The following is a 27740-nucleotide window of genomic DNA, read 5'->3' as shown; positions in this document are numbered from 1 at the left end:
GTGGCCGGGTACATTGCCCCCAGTGCTGGAGCCTGGCGGTCATGTGGCTGAGCTTAGGGGTATGACGTCACGCAGACAGCCCTACTGCCAGCAGCACTGCACACTTCACCTGCACCTGTACGCTGTGGACACGCCCACGTTAGAGATTGGCCGTTGGTCACGTGACTGCCGTAGCCTGGGGCAAGGCATCTCGTTAGCGGCGAGCTCACAGCCGTTGGTCTGTACGGTCCAGTCGCCATGCCGTCTCTCCGGGAGCGCTTCACCGGGTTCCTGAACGGGGATAACATAATCTCCAGACTGCTGGGGAAAGCGGAGGAGAAAACCGGCATCAAGAAGGATTATCTGGCGACCGGTAAGCTGCCGTTTATCAGAGGTGCCGGGCGCTGTCAGTCGGGGCACACAGGTGTCAGGGGCAGGCGCTGCTGTAGTAAAGGAACTGGGCATGGGCAATGGGAACTGGGCATAGCATGCATAGATGTGATCCCTGTGTATCCATATATAACTGCTGCTGGCCGTGATTAGTGCTGATAAGGATTACACAGGGGAGGGGCGCCTGCCTAGTGACACTGCCTGCTGTCATTGCTGACCCTGCCTGCCTACTGATACTGGTGACCCTGCCTGCCTACTGATACTGGTGACCCTGCCTGCCTACTGATACTGGTGACCCTGCCTGCCTACTGATACTGGTGACCCTGCCTGCCTACTGATACTGGTGACCCTGCCTGCCTACTGATACTGGTGACCCTGCCTGCTGACCCTGCCTACTGATACTGGTGACCCTGCCTGCTGATACTGGTGACCCTGCCTGCTGACCCTGCCTACTGATACTGGTGACCCTGCCTGCCTACTGATACTGGTGACCCTGCCTGCTGACCCTGCCTACTGATACTGGTGACCCTGCCTGCCTACTGATACTGGTGACCCTGCCTGCCTACTGATACTGGTGACCCTGCCTGCCTACTGATACTGGTGACCCTGCCTGCCTACTGATACTGGTGACCCTGCCTGCCTACTGATACTGGTGACCCTGCCTGCCTACTGATACTGGTGACCCTGCCTGCCTACTGATACTGGTGACCCTGCCTGCCTACTGATACTGGTGACCCTGCCTGCCTACTGATACTGGTGACCCTGCCTGCCTACTGATACTGGTGACCCTGCCTGCCTACTGATACTGGTGACCCTGCCTGCTGACCCTGCCTACTGATACTGGTGACCCTGCCTGCTGACCCTGCCTACTGATACTGGTGACCCTGCCTGCTGACCCTGCCTACTGATACTGGTGACCCTGCCTGCTGACCCTGCCTACTGATACTGGTGACCCTGCCTGCTGACCCTGCCTACTGATACTGGTGACCCTGCCTGCTGACCCTGCCTACTGATACTGGTGACCCTGCCTGCTGACCCTGCCTACTGATACTGGTGACCCTGCCTGCCTACTGATACTGGTGACCCTGCCTGCCTACTGATACTGGTGACCCTGCCTGCTGACCCTGCCTACTGATACTGGTGACCCTGCCTGCCTACTGATACTGGTGACCCTGCCTGCCTACTGATACTGGTGACCCTGCCTGCCTACTGATACTGGTGACCCTGCCTGCCTACTGATACTGGTGACCCTGCCTGCCTACTGATACTGGTGACCCTGCCTGCTGACCCTGCCTGCCTACTGATACTGGTGACCCTGCCTGCCTACTGATACTGGTGACCCTGCCTGCTGACCCTGCCTGCCTACTGATACTGGTGACCCTGTCTGCTGACCCTGCCTACTGATACTGGTGACCCTGCCTGCCTACTGATACTGGTGACCCTGCCTGCTGACCCTGCCTACTGATACTGGTGACCCTGCCTGCCTACTGATACTGGTGACCCTGCCTGCCTACTGATACTGGTGACCCTGCCTGCTGACCCTGCCTACTGATACTGGTGACCCTGCCTGCCTACTGATACTGGTGACCCTGCCTGCCTACTGATACTGGTGACCCTGCCTGCCTACTGATACTGGTGACCCTGCCTGCCTACTGATACTGGTGACCCTGCCTGCCTACTGATACTGGTGACCCTGCCTGCCTACTGATACTGGTGACCCTGCCTGCTGACCCTGCCTGCCTACTGATACTGGTGACCCTGCCTGCCTACTGATACTGGTGACCCTGCCTGCTGACCCTGCCTGCCTACTGATACTGGTGACCCTGTCTGCTGACCCTGCCTACTGATACTGGTGACCCTGCCTGCCTACTGATACTGGTGACCCTGCCTGCCTACTGATACAGGTGACCCTGCCTGCTGACCCTGCCTACTGATACTGGTGACCCTGCCTGCCTACTGATACTGGTGACCCTGCCTGCCTACTGATACTGGTGACCCTGCCTGCTGACCCTGCCTACTGATACTGGTGACCCTGCCTGCCTACTGATACTGGTGACCCTGCCTGCTGACCCTGCCTGCCTACTGATACTGGTGACCCTGTCTGCTGACCCTGCCTACTGATACTGGTGACCCTGCCTGCCTACTGATACTGGTGACCCTGCCTGCCTACTGATACTGGTGACCCTGCCTGCCTACTGATACTGGTGACCCTGCCTGCTGACCCTGCCTACTGATACTGGTGACCCTGCCTGCCTACTGATACTGGTGACCCTGCCTGCCTACTGATACTGGTGACCCTGCCTGCCTACTGATACTGGTGACCCTGCCTGCCTACTGATACTGGTGACCCTGCCTGCCTACTGATACTGGTGACCCTGCCTACTGATACTGGTGACCCTGCCTGCTGACCCTGCCTACTGATACTGGTGACCCTGCCTGCTGACCCTGCCTACTGATACTGGTGACCCTGCCTGCTGACCCTGCCTACTGATACTGGTGACCCTGCCTGCTGACCCTGCCTACTGATACTGGTGACCCTGCCTGCTGACCCTGCCTACTGATACTGGTGACCCTGCCTGCCTACTGATACTGGTGACCCTGCCTGCCTACTGATACTGGTGACCCTGCCTGCCTACTGATACTGGTGACCCTGCCTGCTGACCCTGCCTACTGATACTGGTGACCCTGCCTGCCTACTGATACTGGTGACCCTGCCTGCCTACTGATACTGGTGACCCTGCCTGCTGACCCTGCCTACTGATACTGGTGACCCTGCCTGCCTACTGATACTGGTGACCCTGCCTGCCTACTGATACTGGTGACCCTGCCTGCCTACTGATACTGGTGACCCTGCCTGCCTACTGATACTGGTGACCCTGCCTGCTGACCCTGCCTGCCTACTGATACTGGTGACCCTGCCTGCCTACTGATACTGGTGACCCTGCCTGCTGACCCTGCCTGCCTACTGATACTGGTGACCCTGTCTGCTGACCCTGCCTACTGATACTGGTGACCCTGCCTGCCTACTGATACTGGTGACCCTGCCTGCCTACTGATACTGGTGACCCTGCCTGCTGACCCTGCCTACTGATACTGGTGACCCTGCCTGCCTACTGATACTGGTGACCCTGCCTGCCTACTGATACTGGTGACCCTGCCTGCCTACTGATACTGGTGACCCTGCCTGCCTACTGATACTGGTGACCCTGCCTGCCTACTGATACTGGTGACCCTGCCTGCCTACTGATACTGGTGACCCTGCCTGCTGACCCTGCCTACTGATACTGGTGACCCTGCCTGCTGACCCTGCCTACTGATACTGGTGACCCTGCCTGCTGACCCTGCCTACTGATACTGGTGACCCTGCCTGCTGACCCTGCCTACTGATACTGGTGACCCTGCCTGCTGACCCTGCCTACTGATACTGGTGACCCTGCCTGCCTACTGATACTGGTGACCCTGCCTGCCTACTGATACTGGTGACCCTGCCTGCTGACCCTGCCTACTGATACTGGTGACCCTGCCTGCCTACTGATACTGGTGACCCTGCCTGCCTACTGATACTGGTGACCCTGCCTGCTGACCCTGCCTACTGATACTGGTGACCCTGCCTGCCTACTGATACTGGTGACCCTGCCTGCCTACTGATACTGGTGACCCTGCCTGCTGACCCTGCCTACTGATACTGGTGACCCTGCCTGCCTACTGATACTGGTGACCCTGCCTGCCTACTGATACTGGTGACCCTGCCTGCCTACTGATACTGGTGACCCTGCCTGCCTACTGATACTGGTGACCCTGCCTGCTGACCCTGCCTGCCTACTGATACTGGTGACCCTGCCTGCCTACTGATACTGGTGACCCTGCCTGCTGACCCTGCCTGCCTACTGATACTGGTGACCCTGTCTGCTGACCCTGCCTACTGATACTGGTGACCCTGCCTGCCTACTGATACTGGTGACCCTGCCTGCCTACTGATACTGGTGACCCTGCCTGCTGACCCTGCCTACTGATACTGGTGACCCTGCCTGCCTACTGATACTGGTGACCCTGCCTGCCTACTGATACTGGTGACCCTGCCTGCTGACCCTGCCTACTGATACTGGTGACCCTGCCTGCCTACTGATACTGGTGACCCTGCCTGCCTACTGATACTGGTGACCCTGCCTGCCTACTGATACTGGTGACCCTGCCTGCCTACTGATACTGGTGACCCTGCCTGCCTACTGATACTGGTGACCCTGCCTGCCTACTGATACTGGTGACCCTGCCTGCTGACCCTGCCTGCCTACTGATACTGGTGACCCTGCCTGCCTACTGATACTGGTGACCCTGCCTGCTGACCCTGCCTGCCTACTGATACTGGTGACCCTGTCTGCTGACCCTGCCTACTGATACTGGTGACCCTGCCTGCCTACTGATACTGGTGACCCTGCCTGCCTACTGATACTGGTGACCCTGCCTGCTGACCCTGCCTACTGATACTGGTGACCCTGCCTGCCTACTGATACTGGTGACCCTGCCTGCCTACTGATACTGGTGACCCTGCCTGCTGACCCTGCCTACTGATACTGGTGACCCTGCCTGCCTACTGATACTGGTGACCCTGCCTGCTGACCCTGCCTGCCTACTGATACTGGTGACCCTGTCTGCTGACCCTGCCTACTGATACTGGTGACCCTGCCTGCCTACTGATACTGGTGACCCTGCCTGCCTACTGATACTGGTGACCCTGCCTGCCTACTGATACTGGTGACCCTGCCTGCTGACCCTGCCTACTGATACTGGTGACCCTGCCTGCCTACTGATACTGGTGACCCTGCCTGCCTACTGATACTGGTGACCCTGCCTGCCTACTGATACTGGTGACCCTGCCTGCCTACTGATACTGGTGACCCCTGCCTACTGATACTGGTGACCCTGCCTGCTGACCCTGCCTACTGATACTGGTGACCCTGCCTGCTGACCCTGCCTACTGATACTGGTGACCCTGCCTGCTGACCCTGCCTACTGATACTGGTGACCCTGCCTGCTGACCCTGCCTACTGATACTGGTGACCCTGCCTGCTGACCCTGCCTACTGATACTGGTGACCCTGCCTGCCTACTGATACTGGTGACCCTGCCTGCCTACTGATACTGGTGACCCTGCCTGCCTACTGATACTGGTGACCCTGCCTGCTGACCCTGCCTACTGATACTGGTGACCCTGCCTGCCTACTGATACTGGTGACCCTGCCTGCCTACTGATACTGGTGACCCTGCCTGCTGACCCTGCCTACTGATACTGGTGACCCTGCCTGCCTACTGATACTGGTGACCCTGCCTGCCTACTGATACTGGTGACCCTGCCTGCCTACTGATACTGGTGACCCTGCCTGCCTACTGATACTGGTGACCCTGCCTGCCTACTGATACTGGTGACCCTGCCTGCTGACCCTGCCTGCCTACTGATACTGGTGACCCTGCCTGCCTACTGATACTGGTGACCCTGCCTGCTGACCCTGCCTGCCTACTGATACTGGTGACCCTGTCTGCTGACCCTGCCTACTGATACTGGTGACCCTGCCTGCCTACTGATACTGGTGACCCTGCCTGCCTACTGATACTGGTGACCCTGCCTGCTGACCCTGCCTACTGATACTGGTGACCCTGCCTGCCTACTGATACTGGTGACCCTGCCTGCCTACTGATACTGGTGACCCTGCCTGCTGACCCTGCCTACTGATACTGGTGACCCTGCCTGCCTACTGATACTGGTGACCCTGCCTGCCTACTGATACTGGTGACCCTGCCTGCCTACTGATACTGGTGACCCTGCCTGCCTACTGATACTGGTGACCCTGCCTGCCTACTGATACTGGTGACCCTGCCTGCCTACTGATACTGGTGACCCTGCCTGCTGACCCTGCCTGCCTACTGATACTGGTGACCCTGCCTGCCTACTGATACTGGTGACCCTGCCTGCTGACCCTGCCTGCCTACTGATACTGGTGACCCTGTCTGCTGACCCTGCCTACTGATACTGGTGACCCTGCCTGCCTACTGATACTGGTGACCCTGCCTGCCTACTGATACAGGTGACCCTGCCTGCTGACCCTGCCTACTGATACTGGTGACCCTGCCTGCCTACTGATACTGGTGACCCTGCCTGCCTACTGATACTGGTGACCCTGCCTGCTGACCCTGCCTACTGATACTGGTGACCCTGCCTGCCTACTGATACTGGTGACCCTGCCTGCTGACCCTGCCTGCCTACTGATACTGGTGACCCTGTCTGCTGACCCTGCCTACTGATACTGGTGACCCTGCCTGCCTACTGATACTGGTGACCCTGCCTGCCTACTGATACTGGTGACCCTGCCTGCCTACTGATACTGGTGACCCTGCCTGCTGACCCTGCCTACTGATACTGGTGACCCTGCCTGCCTACTGATACTGGTGACCCTGCCTGCCTACTGATACTGGTGACCCTGCCTGCCTACTGATACTGGTGACCCTGCCTGCCTACTGATACTGGTGACCCTGCCTGCCTACTGATACTGGTGACCCTGCCTGCCTACTGATACTGGTGACCCTGCCTGCTGACCCTGCCTGCCTACTGATACTGGTGACCCTGCCTGCCTACTGATACTGGTGACCCTGCCTGCTGACCCTGCCTGCCTACTGATACTGGTGACCCTGTCTGCTGACCCTGCCTACTGATACTGGTGACCCTGCCTGCCTACTGATACTGGTGACCCTGCCTGCCTACTGATACTGGTGACCCTGCCTGCTGACCCTGCCTACTGATACTGGTGACCCTGCCTGCCTACTGATACTGGTGACCCTGCCTGCCTACTGATACTGGTGACCCTGCCTGCTGACCCTGCCTACTGATACTGGTGACCCTGCCTGCCTACTGATACTGGTGACCCTGCCTGCCTACTGATACTGGTGACCCTGCCTGCCTACTGATACTGGTGACCCTGCCTGCCTACTGATACTGGTGACCCTGCCTGCCTACTGATACTGGTGACCCTGCCTGCCTACTGATACTGGTGACCCTGCCTGCTGACCCTGCCTGCCTACTGATACTGGTGACCCTGCCTGCCTACTGATACTGGTGACCCTGCCTGCTGACCCTGCCTGCCTACTGATACTGGTGACCCTGTCTGCTGACCCTGCCTACTGATACTGGTGACCCTGCCTGCCTACTGATACTGGTGACCCTGCCTGCCTACTGATACTGGTGACCCTGCCTGCTGACCCTGCCTACTGATACTGGTGACCCTGCCTGCCTACTGATACTGGTGACCCTGCCTGCCTACTGATACTGGTGACCCTGCCTGCTGACCCTGCCTACTGATACTGGTGACCCTGCCTGCCTACTGATACTGGTGACCCTGCCTGCTGACCCTGCCTGCCTACTGATACTGGTGACCCTGTCTGCTGACCCTGCCTACTGATACTGGTGACCCTGCCTGCCTACTGATACTGGTGACCCTGCCTGCCTACTGATACTGGTGACCCTGCCTGCTGACCCTGCCTACTGATACTGGTGACCCTGCCTGCCTACTGATACTGGTGACCCTGCCTGCCTACTGATACTGGTGACCCTGCCTGCTGACCCTGCCTGCCTACTGATACTGGTGACCCTGCCTGCTGACCCTGCCTACTGATACTGGTGACCCTGCCTGGTGACACTTGTGACCCTGCCTGCTGACACTACCTGCCTGGTGACTCTGCCTGTTTACTGATGCTGGTGACCCTGCCTGCTGACCCTGCCTACTGATACTGCTGACCCTGCCTGCTGACACTTGTGACCCTGCCTGCTGACCCTGCCTACTGATACTGCTGACCCTGCCTGCTGACACTTGTGACCCTGCCTGCTGACACTTGTGACCCTGCCTGCTGACCCTGCCTGCTGACACTTGTGACCCTGCCTGCTGACACTTGTGACCCTGCCTGCTGACCCTGCCTGCTGATACTGGTGACCCTGCCTGCTGACACTACCTGCCTGCTTACTGATGCTGGTGACCCTGCCTGCTGACACTGCCTGCCACAGGAGGATTACACATTAATTCTTCTCAGCACTGTTGGGTGATAAGCCTGAGCTCTGGCTGGCACCACTAACCTGCCCTTCTCTCTCCTTAGGCTCGCTGTGCTCTCTGGGCTTGTACCTTGTGTTTGGCTATGGAGCTTCCTTGGTCTGCAATCTAATTGGCTTTGTGTACCCGGCTTATAGATCGTAAGTACTGGGGGTTTCCTGTGCAGAATCGGTGGTCTCCTTGTACTGCGGCATAGGCTGGCCTTACACACTGTATAGCTGATGTCAGAGGAACGCTATGTCTCCATGTAACCCTGCATGCTGGGGTGATGTGAGCATAGTGACACTTCCGGCATCTCCTTATAGGTAGAGTTGAGTGAATTTTTCAAAATTCAATTACGATGATCATTGGAGTCAATGGGAGTAAAAATGACCAAATATGTTTGGAATTGATCATCCAACATAAATTTGGCACGAATATGGCAAACATATTCACTCAACTCTACTTATAGGCACCAATGATCGGGCATGCGGACATCTAACCTGCTTCTATAATGTGTGTGCGCTTATTGGGGCAGCTGAAGGTTTGCCCGGGACATTGTGCTGCTACAGATCTCAGAGGCTCAGCCCCCTTCTCACTACCAAAAGTAACATACACACTCTCGGCTAATCCATGCATGGATATTAATGGGGTTACCTGATCTTAAACAGAACCTGTCGCCTGCTTTTATGCTATTGAACTGCCCCCAATGTCTTGTTAGTGATGCACCACTTGTCAGTGACCACGTTAGTTTGTGAGCGTGCACTATGCGTGCTATGTCTTCCCGCTCAGCGGCTCCAGAACATGCGCACATAGGATATGAAGCTGAGATCTACACCAGATTCAGTGCGCATGCCCGGAAGGCTGAGTCATTGCTCAAGTGCGGGATCTGCTGGGAAATTGAGGTTCCATAGGGAGCAGTGTCAGGAAGGGTAAATATTGATGGGTGTGGAGAGTTTGGAAAAGGCATTTGACTGGTAAGCTAGAGATCCACACCACTATGACGGAAGCAGAAGGTATGTAGGGCAATCAAGGTATAAAAAGTGATTCTTGCGCTAAATACTGGGATGCTTTGATGGAGATAAACGTGTTAGTGATGCAATGTGCATGAGTAACAAGACATTGGGGGCTATTGCAGCGTCCCAGAGTCCTGGTCGTTGCAGTAATGTTGTTCTTTCACCTGGGAAAGTGATGTGACGTCTGAAAGCAATGAAGGAGATCATCTGTCCAGTTATCACAACCACAAAACACACTTCACACTCCAGGCTGCCAGGGGAGCCATGCTTCTATCTATTAGGGCACTCCTCACAATTAGGTAAAACTGGTAGTCTGGACATAAAGTGAGAACGAGGAGAGGAGAGCAGACAGAGGTCTGTGGGAGAACGAGGGTTCACGGAGCTGCGCCTGCCCCACGTGCGGCAGCATCCAAAGAAAGAGACATTGAAAGGAATTGTGTTGCAGTGAGTGAGAAACGAAGTCATAGCAAAAGGAGAGGAACATCAGGGGGAGACCAGCTAGAAGCAGGCTGCCTCCTTCTGAAGTGCAGTAACCGGTAGCCAGAACACCGAGGGAGTAAGGATCTCTATGCTTTACTTCAGAGACTGGCAGAACAGTTGATTCCACGTTGGCTGCCCGACCATATACCCAGGAGGCACGGTGGCAACTTGTGGAGGCCGGGGTGTCTCTAGGGTCCCTATAAAAAGCCTCAGGCCACCAGTCATACGGGTTTGTCCTATTCGTCAGGGGGACAGAGGGGAAGAGACTTAACACCTACAATAGTTGTGAGGACCTTACCGAGTTGCTCAGCAGGGAGGGACTACAACACTCAGGCGCTAGAGGAAGGCTATTGAATTCCACCTGGATAAGGGGACTCTGGATTTGCCTTCAGACTGGCTAGACTCTGCCTACCCTGTGGTCCCTACCCTGGACTGTGGATGCTGAAGCCTTCAGTAAAGGTAAAGAGACTGCAACCTTGTGTCCTTGTTATTCACTGCGCCTTACATCATCCACCATCTACACTCTGGGAAGCCCTGGAGATACACTTCACCTGTGGGAAGGTATACCATCTAGCTGCCATAACCTCACCCCAGCGGACCCCTAAGCGGCGTCGGTCACCCTGACCGAATACCACAGGTGGAATCACGAACATTATCCCTTTAAAGACCTTTCCCCCATACTACAAGGGACGTTCCCCTAGGGCCACGGACCGGGTCAGCCACCGTGACATCCCCACTGAGAACAGAAGGGCCCGGTACCGAGTACCCCATAGCCCTTGGGGGCGCTCCACTATAATAGCAATAAAGGATGTGACCGGTTCCCTTTAACTTTGGGGCTCTGAAATGCCATGTTGGAATTGACTGGTGGTTGTGCTTGTGTATCACCGCTTCATTCATTGTCTAAGGTCCCAGCGGGCAGACCCTCAGCAATCTGCAAGTTGTCATGTATCCCGTGCACAGGTGGAACTTGCTCAGATGGAACTAATTCTTTAGGGGGTTCATACTTGTCAATGAACAATGTTAACCTGAGTCCTTGCTCATCTACGGATGCCCGTCTGCATCTCTTGGCAGCAAAAAAAACTCGCTTTTTGCTTCTGTTTTTGTACAGCAATGAAGGGGCCTTTTTTGAGAAAAATAAAGATTTATTTATTTTTTTAAAGTGGTGTAATTTCTTAGTTCAACACTTTTTTTTTTTTTTTTTTTATTATTATTATTTTTTTTACACATTACATTAAAATGACACAGTGGACTCCTGTGTCATTTTAATAACCAGCTGAGGGAAATCTGAGGGCTGTTGTTAATATTCTGGGAAGGAGCCAATAGCCATAAAGGTTACCAGGCTATTAATATCAGCTCACAGCTGGTTGCTTAGCCTTTGACTGTTCTACATGTGAGACACTCTAGATTATGTGGACTAAGACAGGCAGGTAAGTATATGGTGTGGTTTTTTTTGTTTTTTTTAATATACCGTAAGTTTGAGTACAGACGCCGGCTGATGAGAGACTTCTCCCATCAGAAGCTCCTGCTATCACTGTTATCTGTGACAGCAGACGCAACCTGATGGGAGCAGTAATCTCTCATCGGCCCACGCCTGCTGACCTTCGGTAAGCGTTTTACCGTGGGTCACAGTATCTGACATCTGATAGCGTGACCCCGCAGCCCTCTGACCAACGGTTGCGTTACCGCCGATCAGCCCGTAAAAAAACGCAAACCTTTTTATACCTGTGTTTTTGCTGTGGCTTAGACTGACTCAGTTGAAGTTAATGGGTGAAAAACCCTAAAATTCTGGCACAAAAAATTACCTGCTGCAGAAAAAAAAAAAGCACTGCAAATACTGAAGGAAAATTACTGATCATTTGCACAACACTTCATGATTCTCATTAAATTAGCTGGCATAAAGATTCCATAGCGTTTTGGCCCATTTCCGTGCAGAAAAAATGCAGCGAAAACACACCGTGTGCACTTAGTCTTTACCCCCTTCCTGATTTCCTATTATTTCACATGTTTGTCACACTTAAATGTTCCAGATCACCAAACAAATGTAAATATTAGAGATAAAACAAGTAAGCAGAAAATGCAGTTTATAAATTAAGGTCTTTATTATTAAGGGAAAAAGAAATCCAAACCTTTTATTTTAAAGCTTGATGATTTAACTACTATACTCTGTTTAAAAACTGTAAAAAAGGTCATGTCTGGTGTTGTAATATAAACAATTGATACACGTATATTTAAATATTTGATATTACTTTTTTTTTAGTTTAGTATTAAACATATGATTAGGATGACCCTGTATTTAGAAAATCACACTTAAAAAATATGATCCCAAGAAGAGCCCAACTTGAATCCTTGTACAAATGTAACACATGCCTTTTTTTTTTTTTTTATTATAAACTTTTTTTTTTGATAATTGTGTCAATTTTTTGACTCCTCAAAAACAAAATCTCAACAATTTTTTTTGTTTACTAAATTTATTTTCTGAAATAAATGGTGTAAGGTTCCCCTTAAACTTTTATTAACCAGCAGAAGAAAAGCGAACAGCTAGAGGCAGATGTTTATAGCTTGGGAAGGGGTAATGTGGAGCTTATTTACGGTATTTACTTTTTTTTTCCTTTTAAACATTATTTTGAAAATCGGGTAATGACGGTGCCTTTTTATGTTCGCAAGTGGGATACAGGCCTGCGTTGTTGTGCCATTCCTCTTATTTTCCTTTCAGAAATTCATGCTCCACATTTGGTTATATTATGGGGAATACTGAAATCAAGATTGATGATAAATGCTGAGACAGGGCCATCCAAAAGTATTGTCATGTACCCACTGATGTCTACATCCCTTTTAAGGCTTTTTTTTTTTAACACTTTTTTTACAGCTTATTGCTTAAGTTAATTGTCTTCCAGGATTAAAGCCATTGAAAGTGAAGATAAACAGGATGACACAATATGGCTGACATACTGGGTGGTCTATGGTGTGTTCAGTGTAGTGGAGTTCTTCTCGGATATCTTCCTTTTCTGGTTTCCGTTTTACTATCTGGGAAAGGTAAGCAGATGACTGCCAAAAATGCGTAATGGGTGCATAAACTTTCCACATTCACTTGCGTCTCTACAAGTTATTTAACCCAAGTTCAGGTACGAGATCGGTGCTGCTCGTTTCCTGATTTTGCTAAATATTTGTGGTTACAGATCTTGAAAATTGAGTACAAGCATGGATCAATATCTCTGGCCAAAATGAGCTCTGATCAGCGAAGCAGAATATTTTAAAGAAGCACTCCAGCATTTTGTTTTGCCAATATAAAGCAGCATAGGCCCTTCTGTATAGCTTTGGTAGATGATGTGTCCTGTCTGGGTTGTCTGCCATCTTGATTTCTTCATTCCTCCCAGCCCCAATGCAGATTACACTTCCTGTAACATTGATCAAAAAAGATTTGCGTGATCTGTGGCCCTGGGACCAGTCCCTAGCAAACCGCCTTCTGACTTCTCATTTCATTAATAGGCCCGTTCGCAGGGCTCTTGTCCGGGTGCTGTGGACTACAGGGTCCTTCTATTCTCACTATTTTTTTTTTTTTGCAGCTTTCTAATGGTTGTCAATTATAGACCACAGAACTGCTGACTAGTGATGAGCGAATATACTCGTTACTCGAGATTTCTCGAGCATGCTCGGGGGTCCTCCGAGTATTTTTTAGTGCTCGGAGATTTAGTTTTTCTTGCCGCAGCTGAACGATTTACATCTGTTAGCCAGCATAAGTATATGTGGGGGTTGCCTGGTTGCTAGGGAATCCCCACATGTACTTATGCTGGCTAACAGATGTAAATCATTCAGCTGCGGCAAGAAAAACTAAATCTCCAAGCACTAAAAAATACTAGGAGGACCCCTGAGCGTGCTCGAGAAATCTCGAGTAACGAGTATATTCGCTGATCACTACTGCTGACTTCTGTATACCGCAGAGTCTCCACATATTTTGTGATGTGTGTAGCAATGTCTTGCCTATTATAGCAAAAATTCCTGACACTGACAAAAAAGAAAAGCCACCAATCTCAGCATAGCTTTAATTTTACCAAAGCTTCATACAAAATGAAAGCTGCTCTTTAGTTGGTTATGGGCAGCAAATTCAGTTTTTGCCATTCTAACTTTTCGCTGCATGTCCGGAGGATATATGGGCCCATTATAGACTAACATTGGCCAAGCCCATCGATATCGACTGGTTTATCTGAGAGTAATGTGTGAGGGGTCCCCTATAGATGATTAGCCATACTAGATCCTTCTCTCATGACCGTTTTGGACTTCTGATCCTTTTGTTCTACACACATAAGATGCCACCCAGAGATGTCTGGCAGCAACTGTCATTCAGAAATCTGGAGTTCTCAGTCATGTGTTGAAGAGTTGGGCAAGATGGCTGCTAGCCAAACCATCATTTGGCCAATGGCTATGCTATCTAACGTCTATGGGGGGCTGTAGAGTGGGACAGAGGGCGTTGACTGGAGAGCTGCCAGGAGGGGTTTGATGGGTGATGACATCTTGTTTTTGATAATGGCATCTATACTGTTTGTCAGACTGGAGACCACGTGACCCAACTTCCTAATAGAGGTGAAATGTATACATGTAACTGAGGTGAGATGAACGTCATCTGAGAGCACACAGTTGGTGTCAGCCACGCACCAACGCTGCTAATCTGGCCTGTCAATTAGCACACCATGGGGCTAGGGGGGGCACTCCTGAAAATTTATGTTGCAAAGACCCTTTTAATGTTTGAGCAATTTACATTTTCCTCATTCATTAAAGGCTGTTGGGTCATTTGATCTCCGGTCAACGACATTCACTGATGTGTACACAGTAGTAAGTCTTATGAACTGCAGGATGACCTCTTCTGGCAGCTCTCAACACTCGTTTTCTTGAGAATTACAACCCCTTTGTTAACAGAACAATATTTACATGTAAGGAAGAGGACCATAGCTCAGGAACATCCCATATAAATGAGCGCAAAAACAGGTGTTGCGTTTTAGATTTTGTTCAGTATATTTCTAAAGGTGCTATTGTCATGAACGTCTCACCAGATGTTGGTAACAGCCCATCCAATCCACTCTGGCAAATAAATCGCACTGTAAGTCAGGGGATGCAACTCCACTGCTTCCAACTGCCTGATTGACAGGTTGGTCACACTTGTCAAACATAGTGTTTGACAAGCGTGACCAACGTTTTACTATTGATGCTGCCTATGCAGCATCAATAGTAAAAGAATGTTAAAAATAATAACAACATAAAAAAATCGTGATATTCTCACCTTCCGGCGTCCCCAGCAGCCTTCCCGATCCTAGCGATGCTCGTTGCAGCTCATGTTCCCAGTGATGCCTTGCGACAATGACCCCAGATGATGAAGCATCACGTGAAATGACGCAAGGCGTCCCTGGGAACATGAGCTGCCGGGAGCATCGCTAAGGCCTGGGCTGGATCCGGGGGCTGCCAGAAGGTGAGTATATAACTATTTTTTATTTTAATTCTTTTTTTTTTTAGGGCCTGGAGGAGAGTCTCCTCTCCTCCACCCTGGGTACCATCCACACATGATCTGCTTACTTTGCGCATGGTAGGCATAGCCCCATACGTAAAGTAAGCGGAGCAATGAATTCCTATGTGTACAGACTCGCCGCTATTCCGCATAAAGAATGAGCATGCTGCATATTTTTCCGCAATGTGATTCCGCCGCAGCAAAAAATGCAGCAAAAAACGCATACAATCCGCAACGTGTGCTCATAGCCTTATAGGACTTTAAAAAAAAAAATAAAAAAAAAGACGTGTCGGATGCACTTAACCCTGCAGCGCTCAACATCTCGGCCTTTTCTAAACATTTCTTTCAATTTCTCCAAAGAGATATTATAGCCCTACTTATGGGCATAGAGCGTTTTTAATCCGGTGAGAGACGGCGATTTGTGCCCAAGGGTGTGTTTATTAATTAGGACCGGTTTGTGATGGATTCACTTTTACCTGTGATCACGATAGCCTGCTATATACCATGATTAAGGCTTAGCTGCCGAAAGGCGTAGTCTGACCAGTCCCCTGTTGGGTACCAGCTATGATACTTTTTAATTGAAGTAAAGGCAACGTTTTCCTCATATTAATCTTTTCAACCCTGGATGTTATTTTTTTTTGTTTCTTCCTACAATTTACTTCCCATCTCTCAACTTAGTATGCTATTTACATTTTGTTCTATTTAACAACCTTATTGGTATTTAATCTGTGATGCAGCCATCATGTTTAATTTATTGGTAGGAATGTAATCCGGTTGCTGCTTGTAACCAGTTGTCTTTGGTGTGAGGCATTGCCTTCTAGGGCCTGTGCACACGTTCCAGATTTGTTTTTCGTTTTCCTCTGTTGAGGTGTCGCAAAACCTGGAGGGTTTCCTAATGCCAGCAAAGCGAGTGTGAATCCTGATGTCTCGTTCACACACTGCATATTTTTGACTTGCAGACTTAAATCTGCACGTTGTCAATTTCAGTGTTTTTGCTGCATATTTCACTCGCACTGAGTGGGGGAAAATCTGCATGAAATAAGGGCCAGTTTTATACATTGATCAGAACGGCTCCAGCAGCAAAACGTTGTGCGGACGCAACTTTTTACTATGTTTTTAAATAATTGATTTCAGCCGGATCCTGTAAGCAAAAAAACCCAGATCCATTACAAATGAAAGAAAAAGGATGGCCAACTAGTCCGTTTTCAATAGACGTCAACGTTAAAAAAAAAAAAAAAAAAAAAACAGATCCAGCTTTAATTAGTTATTTAAGCGGACTAATCATAATTTATTATTATCTATACTTGTATAGCTCCAACATATTCCGCAGCACTTTACAATTAAAGTCTGCACAACTTTTTTTCCAATGGAGGATTGCTGCTGGATCCATTCTATCTGATCACTACTGGACATGTGAACATAGCCTAGTTTAATTAGTGGACAACCTCTTTAAAAATTGAAAAAAAACATGCTGGTGCTTGTTTTTTGATTACACGCCATTAATGAGAAACTAAAGTTTGATAATGTCTTTTGTTTTCCTTATTGGCAGATCAGTGACATTCTAGGTGCAAGGCCCTCACTGATCAATCGGTAGCCCCCCCTTTCCCAACTAAATAAAAGCACAGGCCAGCAGAAGGAGCGCACATAGAGCGGAGTAGGGATTCAACAAGTAAAGACTAAAAAAAAAACTTGTATGCTTTCTATAGAATCCGTATATGTCTGTGCGCTCTCATTCATGAGTCATACAGCTGGCTGCTAAGCTATGCACTGTTTGGGGGTCTACAGACCCAATGGGTAGGAATTTCAATACCCAAAAGCCACATTTGGTAAAACTTATTCAACATTTAGTTACTCTTCAAAGGGGTAGTCAGAAAACCCACGGGTGCAGGATTTGCTCCCCCTAGAAGCCCAACATTGATTCTCTACCATTGCTCACCGTGTGTTACTGTCTCAGCACCTCGTCCCATCACCACCTCTGGCAGAGCTGCTGAGCTCCGTTATCTGCACCACTGTTGGTGGGACGTCAACACTGCAGACACTGGGATCAGAGCTTGAGACTTGACCCTGGACCAGTAGACTGTGACTAAATAAGAAACCAGAAAATCTAATTATATATGTATATCTATGTTGGTACGCTGTTTAGTATTGCCGTACAGTCCAATAGAATGGACTATAAATGATGTCCTATAGGCACAGTCCCTGGAGGAGAGTAACGCCGTATACTCCTTATTTTTCCTGACAGTGTGCTTTTCTGCTCTGGTGCATGGCTCCTTGTACATGGAACGGCTCGCAGACCTTATACAGCCGCTTCATCCGGCCATTCTTCTTAAGACATCACCAAACTGTAGATAGCGTAATCAGTGATCTTGGCGGTCAGGCTCTCCACACAGCAGAAAACGTCACTAGACAAGGTACGTGGTTTCCTAAATGTGGCTGTGGATTTTCCCCTGTTCTGTGTATCCACTGGTGTAAATCAATGTCTTCCTTTCTCTAATACCGCAGTACTGCAGACGCTAAACAGTGGCAGATCTCTTCTGGCTCCACAGGGAGGCCAGCAGGCCCTTCCCAGCACCTCTGTATGTACCTAAATGCACGCCGAGAGCTCAGCTTGGTCTTAGATTAGATCCTGTTTTCCAACATTTAAATCGAGCATTCATGAGATTGAAATAGTCTCTGCATAAACAGACCAGTCTTCAGCTTCAATGTGGAGAGTAAACACTAACTCTCACAATACATTCTTATTTATTAATTTTTTGAAGTTATAATATTCGCTCCAGACAACATTGCACCCACACCAAGACCAGAAACCTTTTCCTCCACCACATGCAAGAGGCAACACCAACCCTCACCACAAGAAGATGCCACCTGTTCTCTGGTGATTCACGGAGGAGACAGCGTGCCGTCATCCTGTGGTTTGCACAAGCAATGGTGTGGCCTCCATTAGAAAGTGGGAAAACGTGGATCACACTGGGCTCAATCGTGCTACTACTATGGAGTTCTTGTTTTTTTGTGCATTCCTGTCCTTGCTGCCAGAAACAGAACATTAAGATATATGGTCACTTTTTAGCTGAATAAATATATTGACAATTTGCTATTCCAAGCTTGGCTCTCTTGTGAAGTTCTTGAGGAAAAAAAAAGTTCCAAGTTCTGCTCACACAGAATTAATCACTCCTTCTACACCAGAAAACTTTCATCAAATAATCACAAAATCTGTTTCAAATTGTATTTTTCGCCATTTGTTTCCTTTTGCATTGGTCCTGCACTTTTTCAGAAAGTGGGCAGATCATAACAAAAATTGTGTGTGGCCTACTGCCTCCAAACAAATTGACTGTAATACATGTCAGAGGACTGGCATGCACTGTAGATGACCCCTACACCAGATCGTGGCTGGTGGAAAGTTAATTTTCTGGCGCACGGAAAGCCCAAAAGATGCACTAGATTTTTTAAGTGGCTGTGGCTCTCAATAAACTTAAAACATCTTACTCCAGTGGGTTATAGGTTCAAGACTAGTGTACTTAATAGTGATGGGTCGTTCGTGAAGGAGCAGGCACCCCAATGAGAGCCACTGAATTCTCTGACTGGCTCTCACTGGGCGTAAAATTCCCAGTTTCGGAGGACGTAACTCTGTCCATCTGACCCAAACCCGCCCATTCATCAATTTAATTGGCTGCAAGTAGGCAAGGTTTGGGCCATGAGTGGGCAGAGTTTGACCATTCACGTCATTTTAAATAAGTGTTCACATATTGTGAACATATACAGCTCTGGCAAAAATTAAGAGACCACTGCAAAATGTTCAGTTTGTCTGATTTTTCTCTTTATAGGTATATTTTTGAGTAAAATGTAAATTGTTAATTTATTCTATAAACTACTGATAACATGTCTCCAAGGTTCCAAGCAATAAATTTTGTATTTTTTTTTTCTGAAAATGAGAATTGGTCAAAATAAAAAAAAAAATAAAAAAAGAAACCCCAGTGCTTTCAGACCTCAAATAATGCAAAGAAAACAAGTTCATAATTTAGAAACAACAATACTAATGTGTTAACTCAGGATGAGTTCATAAATCAATATTTTATGGAATAACCATGATTGTTAATCACAGCTTTCATGCGTCTTGGCATGCTTTCCACCAGTCTTTCACACTGCTTCTAGCGCAAAAATGTAAGCAGTTCTTCTTTGTTTGATGGCTTGTGACTATCCATCATCCTCTTAAATACATTACAGAGGTTTTCAATGGGGTTCAGGTCTGGAGATTGGGCTGCCCATGACAGGGTTTTGATGTGGTGGTCTCTTAATTTTTGCCAGAGCTGTATTTAATAGGGATCCATTTAGGATCCAAAAGAGTCGGCTCTTCTTGGTGAGCGGGAGCCAGATCACCAAAAAGAGCAGGACTGCCCATCACTATTCCTAACACCAGTTTTGATAAATTTTTCACATAGGCTTTTCTATTCTCATTGGTTAAAAGCTTTCCTCCAGCAGACCGAAGTACTAAAATGTGTTTTAAGTCCCTTGTCTGAGGGTTGTTGGTAATTACTGGGAGCTATTAGCAGCCATTCCAACAATTTCTTTTTACTGCAAATTGGCGTTTTCTGCCTGCATGCTCGTTCCTGAAAAGATACAGCTGACTTTGGCGTTTTATATTGTGGAAACTATCAGCAAGTTATTGATTGCACAGTATTACTTTGGTTATGAAGTACGTTCTGGGGACAGTCTTCTTCTCCAGACCTTTGAACTGCCAACAAATAGCAGCTCCTGCTTAGAGGGCTTATCAAAACCATGGAATATGTGGTCACCCCCCTACAATCAAATGCAGCAGCTGTTTTGAGAAATATAGTATTCGCCCTTGACAATATTAGCAAGTCATGTTGTGTTTCAGCTGCATCTGCATTATAATTATCAGTCAATCCCGCTCAGTTCTGTCTGACCAGCCGATCAGCTAAAGTGTATGGAAACCTTCCACTTGTTCTATAGCAGTTGGGTGGGGGACGGGTAAATACACAGTTGAAATTCAGGGAGTTTGGCAAAAACCAAAGGATCTACCAATTAGTACAGTGGTCTGCTGGGTCTTTTATCACATAGTGTATTATAGAATACAGAGTCCTGAAGGTAAAAGTCCATGAATCTTGTGCCCATTGCCCATGACTTGGAAATACTCGTGTGATAAGTTTCCTTACCCTATATCATACCATAGAAACGTACCTTATGTTAATTCTTTCAATGATGATAACTAGTATTTAACAAGTAAACGATTTAGCAGGGCTGTAGAGTCAGTACAAAATAAACGGACTCCGACTCCTAAAATATATAATAAATTGTGTACAGTAATACAAGTGTGCTGTACATGTTCTCATAATCCAGGAACGTTATGAAATGTCCTATAAATGTCTGTCCTGTTCCTGATCGAAGGATCTCGGCTCTTAGCTGAGATGAATCTGTTCTGCACTTTATGTACAGGCTCAGTAGTGAGGCAGGGCTGTGGGGTCGGCGGTTTGGCTTACTCCACAGCCCTAGATTTAGCAGTGTTTATTACCTAGGCAAACTGTCGGGGGTAAATCTCAATTTACCAAGTATTTCTAATCCTAGAGTATGGGCTTTGTGCATAAGCTTCCAGCTAATAGTGATAGACAAATAGATTCTGTGCACAATGTGTAGATCTAGATGACCTGTCTTAGTCTCTTGTTTCTTTGTAGCTCTTGTTCAGTCTTGTGGCAAATCATATGTGTTTTTTGTAGAGCTGTGTAATGGACAATCCCTTCTATAGTGGGCACAAGACTGTAGTTTATTCACATTCCACCTCATGTTAAAAGAGGGACAGAATATCCTGTACATAACCTGGTTCTGCAGCCTCAGTTTGGCTACTCGTAGGTATAAAGGCCCAAGTGATTGGTGTGATTCCTTGACTATGATTATTGTTCTTTTCTTTTTTAGCAGTCAAAGGAGCAGTGATGAGTTCCCTGGAAGAGGAAAAAAGCAAGTGATGACTTGCTGTAGGACATCAAATTCTGAAGAAACGTAGCCCTAAGGAGAGACTCACTGTTAGCCCTGTTTCTCTCACCTTTAATGTCATACTAGAGTTTATCCCCCCCACCCCCACACAGTCAGTTTTGGTTTTTGGTTCCGCACACCATCACACCACTTTTTTAAAGGGGTTATCCACTACTAGGACAACCCCATTCTTGATCGAAATGTTTGGCCCCCATACAATAAGTTTAAACTCTCATCCCTTGCCAACGCTGTTCTCAGTGTCGGCACTTGCTTTCCCCTGGGCTTTTGTGCAGTGCTGTGACACCGCCGCTCAATAAACATGGCGTCACTGTCTCCGCCTTCGGACATTTTGAACATTAAGAGAGAGTCCACGCTGCAACTGATTTCGGAGTTCCACTTCATGCTTAAAACGTCCGAAGGCAGATAGTGATGCCAGCGCTGATTGGGCCCCGGGCTCATGTGTCACAACACCGCACGACAGCCCAGGAGAGATTGAGTGCTGACACCACAGGAATCGCGCCGGCATGGTAGAGGAGTATAGGCTTTATTATGCTATTGGGGCCAAGCTTGGGAGTATGAGGAGTTGTCCAAGTAGTGGACAACTTCTTTAAGTGGAAATGGTCACTGTTTATTCCAGATTATAGCTCAGGTTTAATTTATCTGTATGTCATGTATCAGATGGTGAGATATGAAAATGCTTCTATAATTAAAATTTTGACGGTACCATAATAAACTTGAATTCCTGGTTGTAAAATTGTTTCTTTTTGCTTTGTCCCCTTTACCCCCCCACCACCCCCACCCCACCACCACCACCACATATAATGCTTGGTTGCTATTAATATGCCCTTAGTGACCGGGCAATTTTTTTTTCCATATCTGACCAGTGTCACTTTTTTGTTATAAAGGTACCTTCACACATAACGATATTGTTAACGATATCGTTGCTATTTGTGACGTAGCAACGATATCGTTAATGAAATCGTTCTGTGTGACAGCGACCAACGATCAGGCTCCTGCTGGGAGATCGTTGGTCGCTGAACAAAGTCCAGAACTTTATTTCGTCGCTGGACTCCCTGGAGACATCGCTGGATCGGCGTGTGTGACACCGATCCAGCGATGTCTTCACTGGTAACCAGGGTAAACATCGGGTAACTAAGCGCAGGGCCGCGCTTAGTAACCTGATGTTTACCCTGGTTACCATGCTAAAAGTAAAAAAAAACAAACACTAGATACTTACCTACCGCTGTCTGTCCTCCAGCGCTGTGCTCTGCACTCCTCCTGTTCTGTCTGTGAGCCGGAAAGCAGAGCGGTGACGTCACCGCTCTGCTTTCCGGCTCACAGACAGTACAGGAGGAGAGCAGAGAAGCAGAGCGCAGCGCTGGAGGACAGACAGCGGTAGGTAAGTATCTAGTGTTTGTTTTTTTTTACTTTTAGCATGGTATCCAGGGTAAACATCGGGTTACTAAGCGCGGCCCTGCGCTTAGTTACCCGATGTTTACCCTGGTTACCGGCATCGTTGGTCGCTGGAGAGCGGTCTGTGTGACAGCTCTCCAGCGACCAAACAGCGACGCTGCAGCGATCCGGATCGTTGTCGGTATCGCTGCAGCGTCGCTTAATGTGAAGGGGCCTTAACTCTGGAACGCTTCAACACATCCCAGTGATTTTGGGACTTTTTTTTTTTTTACATTTTACTTTAGGATAATAGTAACATTTCTGATATTTTTATAAATAAATGCAAAAAATATTGACAAATTTACTAACATTTCACAAAAATAAGCAATTTTCAAATGTTGACTGTTTAGTGATTACCCCTTTAATCCAGATAGTCATACCACACAAAAACATTAATAAATATCATTTCCCTCATGTCTGCTTTACATCAGCACCATTTGTAAAACTTTGTTTTGTTTGCATTTTAAAAGGTTTAAAAATATAACAGTAATCATTTTTTTAAGGAAATTTACAAAACTTATTTTTAGGGACCTATTAAGTTTTGAAGTGGCTTTAGAGGTCCTATATAGTGGAAAACCCCCAAAAGTGATACCATTTTAAAAACTCTGCCCCTCAACGTATTCAAAACTGCTTTCAGGTAGTTTACTAACCCTTCAGGTGCTTTTCAGGAATTAAAGCAACGTGGCATGACGAAAGAAAAATTGTATTTTTACCACCTCAGGCTATGTGTGCTTACTGAAATTTCTGCACTGTTTCTGCATCTCTTGGCAGGAAAAACATGTTTTTTGCATGTTTTTTTGTACAGCAATGAAGGCTTTTTTTGAGCTAAATAAATATATTTAAAAAGAAAAGTTTTGTGATGTCATTTCTTGGTTCAACACCACCTTTTTCATGCTGATGCTGTATCAGGGTAATGGGATTAGGGCTTGGTGTCAGCAGCTGTCATTGACACCTAGCCCTAGTAATGAAAAGGTGTCAGCCTGACATTCTCATTACTAAGCCTATAAGTAAACACTAACCACATGCACACACATTGTCACCAACCTATGTAGAAGTGTTAGCAGAACAATAGTACATAGGCTGTAACCAGACAGAAACTGTTAATTTTAAAGAAAAATGAAGAAAATTGGGTGGGCTCCCGCATAATTTTAATAACCAGCAGAGGGAAAGCCAAGGGCTGATCATATTCTGGGAAGGAGCCAATAGCCATAAAGGTTCCCAGGCTGTTAACCCCATAATGACTGCCGATACACCTTTTAACGGCGGCAGTTAAGGGTACTTATTCCCCAGCGCTGCTTTTTAACGGTGCTTAGAAATGTGTATAGCACCCCCAGTGTCGGAAAATCTCCGGGGTCTCGGCTGCCGGAGATTTAACTTTTTTTTTAAATTGTGAGCACAGGCGCTGGCCGATACGTCTCCCATCAGCAGCACCTGCTGTCACTGATCAGTGACAGCAGACGTAGCCCGATTGGGAGCAGTAGTTTCATCAGCCCACACCTGCTGACTTGCTGTAAGCTTTTTACCGCAAATGACCGTTGAGTCACGGGCACAGCTGTGGGGTCACGCTGACATCTGACAGCATAATCCAGCAAGCGCTCTGGCCAACTTTGTTACCGCCGATAAGAACTACCACGCTGGTATTTCCCACTCTGTCACACAGATGACAGCGTGGGATACACCATAGGAAGCCGGTAAAACTCATTAAACAAAAACTCAACGAATCCGCAAACATTTTTATACCTGCGGATTTGATTGACCCAATTGAAGTCAATGCTTGAAAAACACTGCAGAAACGTACAAAGAATTTACATGCTGCAGAAAAAAAATGCATTGTAAATACTCTCAGAAAATTACTGATCATATGCACAACACTTCAGGATTGTCATTGAATTAGCTTGCATAAGGATTCCATAGCGTTTTTGGTCCATCAAAAATGCACTGTATGCACATAGCCTAAATGTCAAGATCTCAGGGTGCCGATGGGGTTAAAGAGGGAGCCCCATACTCTGTTAACCATCTAATTTAATAAATATTGACAGCAGCATTTAAGGGGTTAAACGACTACAGTTGGTACCCTCGCTAATCATGCAGCAATAAAACAAAAAAACACATGGGCCACCTGCACAGCGAACAAGTCTGTAGAAACCTGTTCACACCACCAAAGAACTTGAAAACACAAAAGTGCAGAGATAAAAAAATACTCTGTTGTAAAAGAAGTCACAGTAAATAAGCAAGTGCTAGTCAAAAAATGAAAAAATACAGGGTATTTAGTTAATACGTTTTTTGCAAAAAAAAAAGTATGTTAAGCTGCTCCACCAATCGCCAAGGTATACCCATAATAGAGCAGTCCTATCTAATGTATATAATCCCTATCTGATGTATTTAAAAACCTGATCATTTGTATATTACCTGTATGAACAGGGTTCAGAGAGAAAATATCCACGTAGAACATGCGAGATGGAACAGCTACAATGCAAATGACCCACAGAGTGGTGGACTCCCCAGTCTTGTAGGAACAAGAGAACTATAAAACCAAAAACACATGGGCCACCTGCACAGCGAACAAGTCTGTAGAAACAAAAAACGTATTAACTAAATACCCTGTATTTAATCATGCAGCAAGTTGTCAGCTATAGTGTATAGCTGACAGCTAAAGAATTGTCACCAGTCAGTTGATGCTAGTCTCTTATAACTCAGGTCAGTAAAAAGATGTATTAGTGGTCACTAAGGAATTATCTATAATATCCCCCCTCCTCGTAGAGGGAGATTATATGACTCTTCTGATAACCAGTCCTGTACATGCGCTATAAAGTCACTCTGTGAGCTCATCACCTATTGAATCTCCTTGCTGTTTTCAGACTCCTGACTATCATGACCTGGCTGTACCCACCTTGTCTATTTCTTCTGATGTAGCTAAAGATATCGACAAAGACCTATTCAAGGGAAAACATTTTCTCCTTGTGGAGAGTGACTTGTCAAGCCTGGCATGCTGTGGTGAGGAGAATTAAGCCTTACAATGCTCCTCTGGGAAATTGTCACATGATCTTTTGTACAGCACAATAAAATAATCATTCTGAGAATTATGGTAGCCTATCTGCACTGAACAATCTAGTATACATCGCTCAGTGTGCATTGTTTAATTTGGTCTGCCTGTGTAGACATTTAACCCCTTAGTGACCGCCGATACGCCTTTTAACGGCGGCCGCTAAGGGTACTTAAACCACAGCGCCGTTAATTAACGGCGCTGTGGAAAAAGTGAATAGCGCCCCCCAGTCGGATTTTCTCCGGGGTCTCAGCTGCCGGGGGTAGCCGAGTCCCCAGAGAACATGATTCGGGGGGGGTTTTTAACCCACCCCGCATTTGCGATCGCCGGTAATTAACCGTTTACCGGCGATGGCAAAAAAAAAAAGCGATCTTTTTAATTTCTCTGTCCTCCGATGTGATCGCACATCGGAGGACAGAGAAAAGGGGTCCCAGGTAGCCCTCCAATACTCACCTATCTCCCCCGATGCTCCTCCATCTTCAAAATGGCGGGCGCATGCGCAGTGCGCCCGCCGGCCGGCCCCGTGACAATCTTTGGGGTCTTGGCTGCTGGGGGTAACCGAGACCCCAAAGAGCATGATCGGGGTCGGTTTTACCGACCCCTGTTTTGCGATCGCCGGTAATTAACTGTTTACCGGTGACCGCAAAAAAAAAAAAAAAAAGTAAAGTGTAATTCTCTGTCCTCTGATGTGATCGCACATCAGAGGACAGAGAAATAGGGGGATTCGGGGACCCTAGCATACTCACCTGTGTCCCTGGATCCTCTTGCTGCTCCTCCTGGCCGCTGGCAGAAGAAAATGGCGGGCGCATGCGCAGTGCGCCCGCCATCTGTCTCCATCTGCCGGCCGGCAGGAGAACAGCAGTTGGGGCTAAAATTAGGGGTAGGGTTAGGGCTAGGGTTGGGGCTAAATTTAGGGTTGGGGCTAAATTTAGGGTTCGGGTTGGGGCTAAATTTAGGGTTAGGCTTCTTTCACACTTACGTCGGTACGGGGCCGTCGCAATGTGTCGGCCCAACATACCGATGCACAATTTTCACAACGTGCGCAACGTGGGCAGCAGCTGTAGTTTTTCAACGCATCCGCTGCCCAATCTATATCCTGGGGAGGAGGGGGCGGAGTTACGGCCACGCATGCGCGGTCAGAAATGGCGGATGCGACGTACAAAAAAACGTTTCATTGAACGTTTTTTTGTGCCGACGGTCCGCCAAAACACAACTGATCCAGTGCACGACGGACGCGACGTGTGGCCATCTGTCACGATCCGTCGGCAATACAAGTCTATGGGCAAAAAACGCATCCTGCGGGCACATTTGCAGGATCCGCTTCTTGTCCAAAACGACGGATTGCGACGGAGTGCCAAACGACGCAAGTGTGAAAGTAGCCTTAGGGCTAGGGTTGGGGCTAAAGTTAGGGTTAGAGCTGGGATTAGGGCTAGGGTTTGGATTAGGGTTAGTATTAGGGTTGGCATTAGGGTTACGCTTGGGATTAGGGTTAGGTTTGGGATTAGGGTTAAGGTTAGGGTTGTGATTAGGGGTGTATTGGGATTAGGGTTAGGTTTGAGGTTAGGGTTGAGATTAGGATTAGGGGTGTGTTGGATTTAGGGTTTTGATTAGGGCTATGGTTAGGGTTGACATTAGGGTTGTTTTGGGGTAAGGGTTGTGATTATGGTTAGGGTTAGTGATTAGGATTATGGATCAGGTTGGGATTAGGGTTAGGGGTGTGTTGGGGTTAGGGTTGGAGCTAGAATTGGGGGGTTTCCACTGTTTAGGTACATCAGGGGGTCTCCAAACACGACAGCCAATTTTGCGCTCAAAAAGTCAAATGGTGCTCCCTCCCTT

At 47.9% G+C, this 27740-nt stretch overlaps 1 protein-coding gene across 1 annotated transcript; it reads left to right on the top strand.

Moving 5' to 3' along the window:
• Window positions 1-22163, top strand: REEP6 (receptor accessory protein 6). Its single transcript, XM_069739554.1, has 5 exons — window positions 1-352; window positions 8505-8598; window positions 12828-12966; window positions 17670-17838; window positions 21353-22163. The coding sequence occupies exons 1-5, from the start codon at window positions 238-240 to the stop codon at window positions 21400-21402; spliced, it is 567 nt and encodes a 188-aa protein (XP_069595655.1). The 5' UTR covers window positions 1-237; the 3' UTR covers window positions 21403-22163.
• Window positions 22164-27740: the final 5577 nt, after the last annotated feature.

Source organism: Ranitomeya imitator, chromosome 1 (assembly GCF_032444005.1).
Source record: "Ranitomeya imitator isolate aRanImi1 chromosome 1, aRanImi1.pri, whole genome shotgun sequence".
NCBI lineage: Eukaryota > Metazoa > Chordata > Amphibia > Anura > Dendrobatidae > Ranitomeya > Ranitomeya imitator.
The sequence above is the reverse complement of the archived record's forward strand: the minus strand, read 5'-3'. Positions and strand labels throughout refer to the sequence as shown.